General features: G+C 40.6%; 1 protein-coding gene across 1 annotated transcript in view; it reads left to right on the top strand.

Moving 5' to 3' along the window:
- KCNMB4 (potassium calcium-activated channel subfamily M regulatory beta subunit 4) overlaps positions 1-14,032 on the top strand; it is a 111,416-nt gene extending 97,384 nt beyond the window's left edge. Inside the window, exon 3 of the mRNA XM_089674200.1 lies at positions 13,480-14,032. Within this exon, the coding sequence (XP_089530326.1) occupies positions 13,480-13,648 (169 nt within the window). The 3' untranslated portion in view covers positions 13,649-14,032. The remainder of the gene's footprint in view (positions 1-13,479) is intronic.
- The last annotated feature ends 288 nt before the right edge of the window (positions 14,033-14,320 follow it).

The raw sequence follows: 14,320 nt of genomic DNA, 5'->3' as shown, positions 1-14,320 counted from the left end.
CACCAAATAGGTCATGCTGATTGATGTTTCAGGCATCAGAACATTCTCCATGGCTTCTCCAGACCCTTTCACGTCTTTCACAGATGAGAGCAGGTTCATCCTGAGCACATGTGACAAGCAAAGGGTGCCAGTGGTGGACCTTAAATTCTGATTTTCAATGGCAAATGCAAATTGAGCTCTATGGTACCGGGCAGTGAGCACAGGCCTTCAAGCCACTCCCATGAAGTCTGTTTCTGATTGCTTGGTCAGAGACATTCACACCAGTGGCCTGCTGGAGGTCATTTTGTAGGGCTATGGCAGTGCTCATCCTGTTCCTCCTTGCACAAAGGAGCAGATACCGGTCCTGCTGATGGGTTAAGGACCTTCTACAGCACTGTTCAGCTCTCTTAGAGTAACTGCCTGTCTCCTGGAATTTCTTCCATGCTCTTAAGACACTGCTGGGAGACGCAGCAAACCTTCTGGCAATGGCACGTATTGATGTGCCATTCTGGAGGAGTTGGAAACACTACATGATTTGTAGGTGTGAAACACAGGACAGATCCCATTGATTCTAATTGGTCACCGTCCTCACAGTGAATCAACCTGGTCTTTCCAGAAGCACGGGAAGAGTGTGGATTTCAAATCCCTGGAATGCTGCACAGGCTGTGGGGGTGCTGACAGTTCGGCTACAGTACAGTGGGAACCATGTTGTAGGGAGGGTTTAATTTTTTCTGCGAAGGTGAACTAACCCTTTAAAAGAATTACCACTAGTTCTCATATTAGGGAACTGGTGAGTGGGCAGTGTTTGTACTTGGAAACTGTCATTTATGTAACAGCTTCCCACACAGTACTATACATTTGACCGCTTCCCACGTTTTACACTTCAATGCTGACAAGCCTTTGTTTAATATTCACATGTGCAGCAACACCGTGGTAGTTGATCAGTTATGACACCAGCCTTTTGGTTTGACAGTTTAGTTGGGAGCACAAGTAAATGTGACAGTGTTTTACAGTTCACATTGCTTGGAATGTAACATTCTTTTTTTAAACTGTTAAATTGATGGGTTTAGTTCCACTTTAACTTCTAATAGGTATCCCTTACACAGGCATACCTCCAGTTTATGAATTTACTTTATTGTGCGGGACTTTTTGGATAACGAAAAATTCATAAACCGAAACGCTGTTTCCCATAGGAATGCATTGAAAACCAATTAATCCGTTCCTGAGGTCAGAAAAAAGTATACGCTACTAAAATACCGCATGCGTTATTTTATCAAGTCATGTGGTATTTTAGTAGTGACAACCATGTGTTAATGTTTCAGCTGTCAGCAGGGTTCCCCACTGACAGTTGAATGTAAAAGAATAGCCGGCAATTAAAAAAATAAAAAAACGGCGTGGGGTCCCCTCTTCCATCCACACCAAGCCCTTCAGGTCTGGTATGGATTTTGAGGGGAACTCCCACGCCAAAATTAAAAATAAAATGGTGTCGGGGTACCAACCCAAAATCCATACCAGACCATTATCCAAGCATGCAGCCTGGCAGGTCATTGATGTCACATGGGGTGGGGTCACAGGTGTGATGTCCCCGGATGGTCCTGTCCCTTATCTATTTAAGAACTGTCAAACCACTGGAGCAGGCAGACGGCAGGAGCCATCATCGGAAGCAGCATTTTTTTTTATTTATTTATCTATTTTTTTCGGGTCGGCCGCGGGCATCGTGATTGACATTGGATCTACTGCGGGGGACATTCTTTTAGTTTCTTTTAATAAAGAACTTGTCCCCCCAGCTAAAAGAAAGTTTCCTCTTCGCTGTCACTTTCCCCAGAGTTTTATAGGAAGCTTTGTTTCTTTTAACTTGGGGGAAATTAATTCTGTAAGCTATAGTGAAGAAAAAAAAAAGCCAGCAATTGCATTAAATAATCGGTACTGATATAAACTTCGTATTGCGAAAAAAATTTGTAAACCGAGGCATTATTCTCAATGGATTTTCATTTGTAAACCGAAAATTACATTAACCGAGGCGTTTGTAAACTGAGGTACGCCTGTATTTTCACATTTCAGGATTGTCCATCCTTGCACATATTTTCCAATGGCCCTAAAAAGTTTCACATGTGTTTTTAACATTCATGAATAGGTTACTGTGATAAACCAGCCTATTAATTATAGTATCTGTAATGTGTGGGGTCATTGAACTCTGCAGACCACAGCTATGACTACCCAGGCTTTACTCTAAAGGCTGATTTTATTACTGACTTTTTCATACCAACTGATAATTTCCTTATGAATGAAAACGCAGAAGAAAATCTATTTACAGCAATACTGGTTAATGGATTTTTCTTGACTGGAAAGCACAAGGCGATTATACGGTGGTATTTAATTATAACGTTTGGCAGCCGATAAATAGAACTGCTAGCATATCACATTATTGGCATTTTCTGCTATGCTTATGCAACTGCTTTTTTTACAGAGGGGAATTTTTATATTTTCTATTAATTGAAGTACAGGACACTGAAGTGATTCCTGCATTTGATTCTAACTGCCTCATACCCCTAATATCAGTGATCTATTAAAGGCATGAAGTATAAAATCAAATCCAATAAATTATCTGTTTTTTGAAAGGTTGAAAAATACTAAGATACTTCAAAGACTTTACTGTACCTAATGGTTTTCTAGTGAACATATGGCCATCCATTAAAGTTGTTGCTATTATGTATTTATCTATATTGCTTTATTAGCTGTCAGATCAAGGATTTACATACCTTTTATCTTCTGTATGTAGAATGCAAACAGAAATTTCAAAGTGTTAGGTGTTCTGGACCTCATTGAGACCACTCTCACTAGAATTTTTCCCCCTGCAAAGAAGCTACCCGCATTGCCAATTGCTGTTTTAAAGAGGTGTCCCCTGGAGCAGCCTTTTTCAACCAGGGTGCCTTAAAGTTTCTTCAGGGGTGCCTTGAAAAATGCCTAAAAATTCCCAAAAATTATATACAAGCCAGCAGCTGGACGAAGACCTGCCTTTTAGTTACACAAAGCCACAGGTTTTCATTGTGGACCATTACAACCTTCCAGCCACCAGTGTCCAGTGACATCATTGGGTGATAAGGAGGATGTCAGGTGCCTGCCTAGTATCTTTGTTTTTCTCCTTCCCTGCCCCTCTCCGTTAGCACTGGGGTCACATTAGTCCAGGGGTGTCAAACTGCCGGTCCTCCAGCTGTTGCAAAACTACAGGTCCCATAATGCCTCTGCCTTTGGGAGTCATAGTTGTAACTGTCAATCTTGCAATGCCTCATGGGACTTGTAGTTTGGCAACAGCTGGAGGGCCACCAGTTTGACACCTGTGCGCGCTGAATGAGGTAGGGAGACGAGATATACTGGAATACTAATCGTGCCACTGTGAAAAGGTGTATTTGCTTTTGGAACAATAAATCACCTCTAATGTTGGGTGTCCTATGTGTGTGGATGTTGCTACATTTTGTAAAACCATTAGTTTAGCTTTTTCATTTTTATTGGGGTGCCTCAAGACTGGGCCCAACTTTAAAGGGTATCTTGACTGAAAAAAGGTTGAGAAACGCTGCCTTAGTGTGTCAGATGGCTGGTCTCATGCTGCATTCTATGGCTCCTTCTGTAGACCCCTACGCCACTACAAGAACTAAGTGCAGCATGGGACCAGAACCTAAAAGTTCTTCTGAAGAGTCTTTGCAGGGAATACTTCTTCTTTTTTTTTTTTTTTTTTTTTTTAACTAGTGAAAGAGTTGCTTTAAAACATGAGATCCTTTCTTGGTATGTTTAATAACCATCATCAGCTACATAAGATTAGTTATTTTTTAATGATTGAACACTTGCAATGTTAGAAAAGTGCAGCTTTGTGTGGCTGTGATAATGAGGTTGTACAATGCTGGCCAGTACGCACATTATACACTTGGTTGTATATACAAAGCTGTTGTTTCCAGTACAGGAAGTTGAGACGTCAGGTCACCAGACAGTCCTAGAAATTTGCTATCGTTTTAAAAAATGCATGGGCTTGTCAGCAGTAGCACGCCTTCAGGCGTCTGGAAAATAAACATTCTCGCCTTTTATACAAAGTTATAGGAAAGAACGTTCATTGATATGAAGTACAGGACACAAGGTATACCCTCCAGCTGGATGAAATGAACCCTTGGTGACAGCCTTCATGAGAACCTGCCTCGTTTCTTGACAGTGCAAAAAAAGATACTTCTTGAAAATTAATAAAATGTGTGCATTTAATGGGGGGAACTGTAGTCTTTTTTTAAAATGTTTTGCAAGTTATACATACAACAGATTTTACATTCTTTAGTAAACAGATTTCAAATGTCTAGATTTTAATTAGAAATGTTACTAAAAGGTTAGGTTCTCTGTTAGGTTTTTATTGCTGTCTGTTCTAATCTTCTCCACTCTGTCCAAAACGTAAAGTATAACTAAAAGCAAAAGTTTTTTTTTTTTTTTAATTTGTGAATGGAGTGAGAGAGAAAATTTGAGTTGTTGCAATGGACGTTTTATGATGTGCACAAAATGCAATTAAAAATGACCCTGACTTAGACTAGACCCACAACATTTGCTGAATGGATCTTTTATATTATTTAGCATGATTAAGAGGCTTGTCATAAACTATTGAGAGGTGGAGAGGGTCTCTTCCTTTTGGATCAGCTGTGGAAATCCTTTGTCCTTGTTCTAGATAGGCACATGCTTGTACCAGGCCTGTGAATCACAAGTCATAAAGCAAGGACAAAGATGACAGTCCAAGAGCAAATTTAGGTCAGCAGTGGCAGCTCCTCTCAACTTGACATAGCTTGACATGTTCTTTGAAGGATATCTTCCCTTTTTGGAGGCTCATAGTTTTTCATTTGCTTTGATTTTTATTTTAGCTATATAATAAATCATGTTTCACAAACCTATTCATAATGTACATGGTGTATGGGAACCTACTAACCATATGCGGTAAGGCCGGTGTTGGAAGTAGAGAAATTGTAAAGGTCACACAAATAGAATATCCCATCCAAATGTTTCATCCGTACAGTCAATATATAATTTATAAATTTAAATTTTAATATAAAAGTACATTTTTATGCTCCTGTGTGGCAGTCTAAAACAGGTCTCAAATCTAGTTACTATATGATACACAAGCCTCATAAAGTAAACAGAAGGCTTCCTTTTACCTTCCTTGAATGAGCCAAATCCTCCTTTATTGTTGTCTCAGGTGCTCCCCCTCCTCTTACTACTTACCATTGCAGGATCTCAGAGGCTGTGCTGTCAATCCAGAAAGCAGTCGGCAAGACTAGGTGTGGTCAGATGCTGATTGACAAGCTTCAGGTTTGTGATCAACAGTGAAAATGCTGGTACTCTTGAAAGTTACAGCATGTCTTCCGGTGGGGGAGCAGAATGGAGTAACATGGTTGACTGCAAGATTTGTGGATGTTGGGTTGATGGCTACGTATTTGTTAACAAATCATTAAAAGTATTCAAACACAAATGCCTAAGCCTAATCTAATGTTGGCTTCCTTCAGGACTCATTCAAATGGCCACATCTTGGGGAAGGGGGGGAGGGCAACTGGAATGGGTTGCATATATGCTGTGGCTGTGATCCTTTGCCTCAAGGCTGTGGCAAAAATTATACTCCATGTTGCATTCTGCAAGTACTGCAGCCCAACGTGACCCATTCAGGTGAATGGGACCATACCACAATTGCGATCCAAGCACTAGGCTCATGGTTGCAGCGCAGTATTCCCATTCAAAATCGCCTGTTTGACTGCCATAAAGTCATTTAGAAGGCAGTATTATCACTTATGAATTCCTTGCAGCTGCTTCTGTACCACTGTCTGAAAAGTGATCCATGGTGGATTGCTTCTCAGAGTGGTGACATAGGCTACTGCCCATTTGAACATCCCTTTAAACAGTATGTAAACCCAACATTTCATGTTCATCATATGTGCCTGCTGTACCATGTACAGTTGTGTTCAAAATAATAGCAGTCAGACATCACTAACCTGATCAATCACTGTTTTTGGTAGAAATGATATTTCTATATGGCAAATAATTTACTAGCAGGTGTAGTAGAGTAATAGAAATCCAACAGACCCAACAGTCATGACATGCATGCTGCTGATTCTGTGTAATTGAATCACTAATTGAAAGGGGCATGTTCAAAATAATAGCAGTGTGTGGTTCTATTAGTGAAGTCATTCATTCTTTGAAAAACAGGTGCCAATTATTGCCCTTATTTAAGGAAGGAAGGCAGCAAATGTACATGCTGGTTACAGTGCATTTCTCTCTGAAATTCTGAGGAAAATGGGTCGTTCCAGACATTGTTCAGAAGAACAGCGTACCTTGATTAAAAAGTTGATTGAAGAGGGAAAAACATATAAAGAAGTGCAGAAAATGATAGGCTGCTCAGCTAAAATGATCGCAAATGCTTTAAAATGGCAACCAAAACCTGAAAGACGTGGAAGAAAGCGAAAAACTACCATTCGAATGGATAGAAGAATAGCCAAAATGGCAAGGACTCAGCCAACAATCAGCTCCAGGAAGATCAAAGCAGGTCTAAAGTTACCTGTGAGTACTGTTACAATTAGAAGATGCCTATGTGAAGTCAAGCTATCTGCAAGAAGCCCCCGCAAAGTCCCACTGTTGAAAAAAAGACGTGCTGAAGAGGTTACAATTTGCCAAAGAGCACATTGACTGACCTAAAGAGAAATGGCGCAACATTTTGTGGACTGATGAAAGTAAGATTGTTCTTTTTGGGCTAGTGGCCGGAGACAGTTTGTCAGACGACCCCCAAACACTGAATTCAAGCCACAGTACACTGTGAAGACAGTGAAGCATGGTTGCGCAAGCATCATGATATGGGGATGTTTCTCATACTACGGTTTTGGGCCTATTTATCGCATACCAGGGATCATGGATCAGTTTGAATACATCAGAATACTTGAAGAGGTCATGCTGCCTTATGCTGAAGAGGAAATGCCCTTGAAATGGGTGTTCCAACAAGACAACGACCCCAAACACACCAGTAAATGTGCAACATCTTGGTTCCAGACCAACAAGATTGACGTTATGGAGTGGCCAGCCCAATCCCCGGATCTTAATCCAATAGAAAACTTGTGGGGTGACATCAAAAATGCAGTTTGAGGCAAAACCAAGAAATGGAGAACTGTGGATTGTAGTCCAATCATCCTGGGCTGGAATACCTGTTCACAGGTGCCAGAAGTTGGTTGACTCCATGCAACACAGATGTCCAGCAGTTCTCAGAAACAGTGCTTATACAACTAATTATTAATGAAGTGATTCAAAGGAAAGCAAAATCTTCAAACATTTTTCAGTTTATATAGTGAATGTTTGAGTTTGTAAAGAAGAATACAAACACTGCTATTTTTTTGAACAGCCTAATATTCACTTTTCTTCAATTTTTTTTTTAGAGGAACAACACAAATTTTGATATTTTTCTTCATGTTTTGATTTGGAATAGAATTTGTAGTGTTCCCAATGCATTTGTGTGTATGGAAATAAAAGCTATTAGAAGGATTTTGAGCTTTATTCACTTTTTTCAACACACTGCTATTATATTGAACACAACTGTAGTTGTATGAAAAAAGTATCCTGCTCTTTGTATTGCTTCCTTTGTGTGAAACCCCTGGTGTTCTTGCCAGTTCATCAGCTTTCCTATTAAAACCTGACCACACTAAGCAGAAGAACATACCATGGTCAGTTCCCTAGCTATGCTCTTCTACAGTGAACAGACTTGTCCTGACACACACACACACACCCTTTCTTTTCACGCACAGCTTTGCACTGGGAAGATCAGTGTGTTGCTGTTTCTTCTCCCCTAGTTCTTATGCAGCTGAGAACAGAAGGAATGTGATCACTTATTTTAAAAAAAATCTTATAAATTGACAATTTTTTCTTTTCACATTTCCTAAGATATTTCTAACACACAGCATGTACATACCATGAATTATGCCCAAAAATTGCATTCTGATACTTCTCTTGGGTAAGGCGATACCACGTGTGAGTATTTTCCACAGCTTGGCCACATACAGAGGCCCAACATTCAAGTAGCACCTTCAGGCGTTCTAGGGGCATAAATTGCACATCTTATTTCCTGACTACCTGTCACAGGTTTGAAGTCTCTGGAACACCAGGACAATAGAAACACACACAAAATGACCACATTTTGGAAAGCAAATACTCCAACGTATATTCTGTGAGGCATAATGAGTCTTTTGAACATGACATTTTTTTCCACAGGTTTTTGGAAAATGTGGAAAGAAAATGAAAGTGTTTTTTTTTACACAAAGTTGTCAATTTATAGGATATTTCATATATACTCAAATACATTTTGCTACTCCTGAACATGACAATACCACATGTGAGACTTTTTCTCAGCCTAGCTGCAGAAAGGATAAACAAAAGATTACCTGTGGTTTTAGTAAAGCAGTTGTTCTCAGAGGAGAGCATTGGACCAGGAATCAGGCAACAGCCACTGGAATTGTCCAGGTAGCAGGCAGGAATATGGTAGATAAACAGGCCATAGTCAGAACAGGCAGCAGGCAGGAACATGGTCCATAAAAAGTCTTTGGGTCTGAGATATGGTCCAGGCAACAGCCAGAAACCTGGTCCATAAAAAGTTCTGGATCAGTACAGACAGCAGGCAGAGATATGATCAGCACAGCCAAAGTATTGGTCCAGGCAGCAGGCAGGAACATCAGGCTTAGTGCTTCAGTCAGGTAGGACTGGGGCACAGAGGTAGAGGCTTCATCCCACTCAATCTCTTCGAAGCCTCTGGACAAACAGACCCTATTTTGGGAATTGCAAAACCAAGAGAAAACCAAAAACTGGTTTACTCTACTCTGAAGCCCCTCGGACATGAGACCGTCTTTTCTTGAATCCCACTACTATAGTAGGAGGGGAAAAGATCATTCCAACGGCAAGCAAAAAACATGGTCGATTACCAGGCAGAGGTCAGTCCAGGAAGAAGGCATAAAGGTGGTTGATAATCCAGACGGCAGGCAGAAGCATAGCCTATAAACAGGCCAGGGTCAATTCAGGTGGAAGGCAGAAATGTGGGTTATAAATAATCCAGACAGCAGGCAGAGGCATTGTCAGTAAACAGGCCAGGGTCAGTTAAGGTGGAAGACAGAGGCATGGTCAATCAAGGCAGCAGGCAAAAGATCAGCACAAATAATAAAAATGGGGAAATGACAGGCTGTTAAAAATAAGAACTAATATTTTAGTAACGCGTGATAGCGTCGGAAGCCGTCTCCGATGCATAGGCCCGGTTGGGAGGGACATTGGAGCCAATGAAAACTGTTCTCTCCTAACTCCCCCTCTGTTGCATACCCTACATTTGTTTGGAGTCTTCTTCCTGTTTCTGATGGTGGAATGTTCTCAGGGAAATGGCGTTCATGAAGTCTGACACAATCAGAGCGAATGTTTTGTGTCGGAGATCCTTGATGATCAATTATGACAGTGATGACAGCCTATATAAATTTGAGGAAGATGGTAGGTCTTTCCATTGCCTTTTGATAGGTGATGTATGCATAAAAAATGGCCATATGGAAAAAGTATATTGCAACTTTTTTTATACCAGAAGAGAGACTTGTTGATAGGGCTGCAGCATCTGAGTGGTTAAATTCTCCCCCCCCCCTCCATGAATTGATTTGTAGATGCACTCTGGCTCTCGGATGGGACCTAGTCTTCCATGAATTTCCACCATGGTGTCATTGTGGATGGTGGACAGGGCATAAACATCTCTCCTATCCCCTCCACTTCACGGCAAACACTTCTTTGTTCACCAGACTTGCAGATTCCCCCCTTTTTGTAGCCTTGTGTTCACTAGATTTTGTGGGAAACCCTTCCTGTTTGTTTGGGTGGTACAGCAGGCCCACATTTTCTCAAGGTACAGCTGGTGGAAAAGGGGCAGGCTTGTGTAATAATTATCTAGGTAGATATGATATACCATTTGGAAAAGTGGAAAGGCCAGGTCCCAGACAATTTTTCCACTTGTGCCAATGTAGGTTGGGCACCCATGGGGCTGTAGCTTGGGAGTCTTTGCCTTCATACATGCGGAAGGCATGCACATATCCCGTGGCACTTTCATACATCTTGTTGAGCTTCAGTCCATACCTGGCCCTTTTACTGGGAATGTTTTGCTTGATTTCCAGCTGGCTAGTAAAGTGGACAAGAGATTTGTCGACAAAGATATTTTGGTCAGGGACATAAAGTTCAGCAAATATTGTAGAAAAAAAATTAATTAGCTTGCAAATTTTATAGAGTTTGTCATAGACAAGCTGATCTCGGGGAGGGCACTGGGAATTAGTGAAATGCAGGAAGATCATTATGTCATAGCGTGACCTGGACATTACGCTGAAAAGATGGGAATGTGATAGATGGGATGAGTGGACCAATGTGAATGTTCTCCGATTTTTTTTTTTTTTTTTTTTTTTTTTTTTTTTTTTTTTTTTTTGCCCCATGTTGCTCCTAAGGCCCAAAAACAGATTCAACTCCTCTGTTAGGCTCCTCCTTTCAAATGGATACTATGAATAAGGGTTGTCTGCGATATATTGGTCAAACAGGTTAGTCTGGTTCACAATAAATTTGAAGGAAAATATCAGGGTAAAATAAAATAAATCGGGGAAAATTTTTTTGTGTTGTGCTGCACACCTGGCTGTGCGGTGAAAGGGTGGAATGTAGCTGATCCTGAGCTGGAAGGCAGCCATTAAAGGGTTTTCCAGAGCATCTGGGAGGTATGTTTGGGCCCTGACTCTTGGGGTCTGGCGTGATATTTCAGTGCTGGTACTGGGCCTTTCATCTTTGGGTCCAGCTCCGTTGGCATTTGCCGATTGACCATTGGGGTGTACTGCGCTACTCCTGGTTGCCTGCTCTTCAGAGCATCTTCGTTTTTGAGGAGGGACTGCCTCCTCCTCTGGTTCAGTCATCGATCCACTACTTTCTTCTGGATCGGAATCTGCCGAAGAGAGTCCCCACTGCTCTTGTCCATCATACTTAGGATTTTGATGGGTACACTGATACGCTGCACTGATGACAGGTACACCGATAGGCTGCACTGGTGTATGCACTGACAGGTACACCGATGGGCTGCTGTGACAGGTACACAGGGCAGTGTGGTGCACAGTGCTGAATGCGGTAACTCACTGTTCCCATTCTCATCCTCACACAAGATCGTGTGTGAGGAGGAGAAGCCAGTAACAGCAAGTTACCACTTTGTTTACATTTGTGATAGGCTGGGATAGGACACAGCTGATCATATAGTAAACAGCCAATGTAATTGGCTGTTTACCTACATCGGGAAAGCGCTGTGTCCATGGGAGACAGCAGACTAGCAGTCACATGCTGCCGGGGGAGTGCAATAGGGGCATGACCAGGAGGACATCATGTGATGCCCTCCCAGAGGGATGAGGCCTTCCCAGCTTTCATTCTATCATAGGCCGGGCAGGAATAGGTTAAAGCAGTGTTCATGCTTTTGTTACTACAGAGAAGAGTAAATGTAAGGTAATGTCATATTTAAGTACCTGCTATTTTTCATTTGACTAATGTGAAAATGAGCTTTTCAAGCTAACTGCTGTAGTACAATATGACATTTTATAGATAATGATTTTTCTTCTATACTTACAGAAATGGATATAAAATTTTCACTAATTATGTTAAGTTCACATTTATGTCAGTTTTTGTAGACAAAAGTCGGTCAAGGGCAAGATTTAAAGGAGAAGCATGGGCTACATAAAAAACATACATACCCGCTTATATGGCTGAAGCATAGGTTTGATGCTGAAGCTGTCCCCCGCCGACTCTAAAACTGAGAACTGAACGATCATATGACCACTGATCGCAAAGTTTTTGGTCCGCTCTGAGCAGAAAGTGGTGACCTTCAGTTACAGCTCTGTCCCTGCAGAGTTCACTGGAGTGCCGGTAATGGGAAAGGCTAGGAATGACTGGCTCAGGCTTTCAGTGGCATGCTTAGAGGTGGCACCAGCTGCTGGTCAAGCATCTGGATGGATCCCAATATTATTGTCAGGATCTTTTCTGAGCCCAGACTGGCTCTGTGACCACGATCTTCAGTATTCACCTGATCAATACCGATCTCCCAGGAAAGAAATGACACATCCAATAGTGCACACTGGCAGTTTATATCCATAAGAAAGTTAAAATTGCACTCGTGTTAAAAAGTTCATAAAGGCATGTCACAGGCTGTTGGCATACTCGACTTTCCAAAATGGCATCTAAGCTTCGCTAAGCGCAATGAGGTCATTGCTGGCCTGACGCGTTACGCCCCAGTCGGCTTTCTCTTATATTATTATTTTTAAAAATATATGTTCCTGAAGCTTCACTGACCTGGGACCAAGACTGCAATGCTAACACGCTATGGGGCATGCTAGAAGATGCCCTGATGGACCCAAACAATAAATAATACGTTGACACTGCAAATTCCCCCAATATTACTTTTATTTCACATAAAGGAAAAAATCTTCCAACAATCATCATGATGCGTTTCAGCCTCTAATGGCTTTAGCTATAACTACAACTGAGGCTGTTTTTTACCTATATGGGAAATAAGAGAAGATGGAAGGTGATTGCTGGTTCACAACCTTTTGTTTGGGCATCAGCTTCCAGCTAGGGCTTCAGCTGTGTTCTGGAGGTCTCAAATTCCCCATTGCTCATGGTGCAGAGCTGGGGTTGCATCTATATTGTGCTTTTGATGGGCTTTCTTTTGTCTACCTCTTACTAAAAATGAATCATTGTGTTACATAAGCTGCAGACAACGCCTCATACCTTTTTGTCTATTCAATCTAATTAATAAGTCTAAATATACAGTACATATCTGCAAGATTATAATGCTCAGAACATTAATATATGTGTATTATACAGATGATGTCCACAACAGCTGTACCCCATTCAAGGGAATGTATAGTGGTCTTACACAAATTCTTTTTTATTTTTATGGCCAAGACTTTAAATATTAAAAAGTTTTTATTTTTAAGGTAATATAAAATATTACATTGGAACATTATGTATTTTTTTTTTTTTTACCCAGCCAACAGAAGGAGGTCTTGTTTGCTCTAGCACATGTTGAAAATAGCTGGTTATTTACAGAGATCAACAGCTCAAGATGAAATTTACACACAACTGAATGGATCATTGCAGTGTCTCGTCGAGTTAATTACTTCTGTCCCTAGTAAAATTAAACTGCTACGGAAATTCTTTGATTGAGAGAGATAGATATCTATATATATATATATATATATCTATTATATAATTGTATTTTTCTTCTATTGTTATAGTGAAGAAAAGTTATGAGAGAGTTTTAAAATGTTTTGATTGTATGTACCACCCAACCAACAATGAACTCAATATTTTGTTTTAAAAGTGAGCCACTTACAAACTTTGCTTATTGTAATCTACATTAAAACATTGCAGAGGTATGTTTAGATCTGTTTCTGACGTCCTGTGTGCTTCGTTCCTCTCTTTCAGGCCTGAGGATGTGCTGCTGAAAAGATCTCATGATGCAAATGTCCTACTGCATTGCTTCTTGTGGCCACTAGTAACTTTCCTCGTGGGTGTGCTGATCGTGGTTCTCACCATATGTGCAAGAAGTCTGGCTGTTAAAGCAGAAGCTATACAGAAAAGAAAATTTTCATAGATTCAAAGAAGACTAAAAATGGAATCTTCAGTCCAAAACCAAAACCCCATATACCTATAGTCCTCTTGTTGCCTCTTCATCTCTATTTTTCTGAACCTAATATTTGAGGATTCACGCTAAAGGCAGGATATTTATTCAGACTTTTTCTAGACTGCTGTTTCCTGTGGGATGAATGCCCAGAAAGGCTCTCAACAGATGCAGATATACAAGGAATAATGTAATGACTCACATTTGGCCAAGTCTAACGTGAAGCAGGCTGAAACTTTCATTTCACCTTTGCGATAAAATATTTTTTATTTGGTATGTAAAGTCTCAGTCAGAAGATTTCGGTTTATTTTGTATCATGTAATTCTCAAATATTAAAGTGTGCTTTTTTATGTCCTAGCTCTGTTTTTTTTATCTTTTGTTTTTCTCTACTTTGATATATAGGTCTGAAGTCCCTAAGAAATGTAATCTCTCTAAAAAGTGCTTGTCTTTCCAATAATCAATATTCATAGTTTTCATTTTTTTGCACCTTCTAATGAATGCCTGCAATGAGCAAGGGTCGGGGGCATGTACCTGGTGTAGTAATAGCAGACACCGTTGTGCTTCACATCTTCTGATCTATTGTACTATTGATACCATCGTTCTTTGAAAGCATATGATGGCCTGTAGTTATGGGTTGGATTTATA

The sequence above is a fragment of the Staurois parvus genome, unplaced genomic scaffold (genome assembly GCF_062004578.1).
Source record: "Staurois parvus isolate SC_StPar_1 unplaced genomic scaffold, SC_StPar_1.0 ptg000147l, whole genome shotgun sequence".
Taxonomy (NCBI): Eukaryota; Metazoa; Chordata; class Amphibia; order Anura; family Ranidae; genus Staurois; species Staurois parvus.
This window is presented reverse-complemented; position numbering and strand designations above follow the sequence as displayed.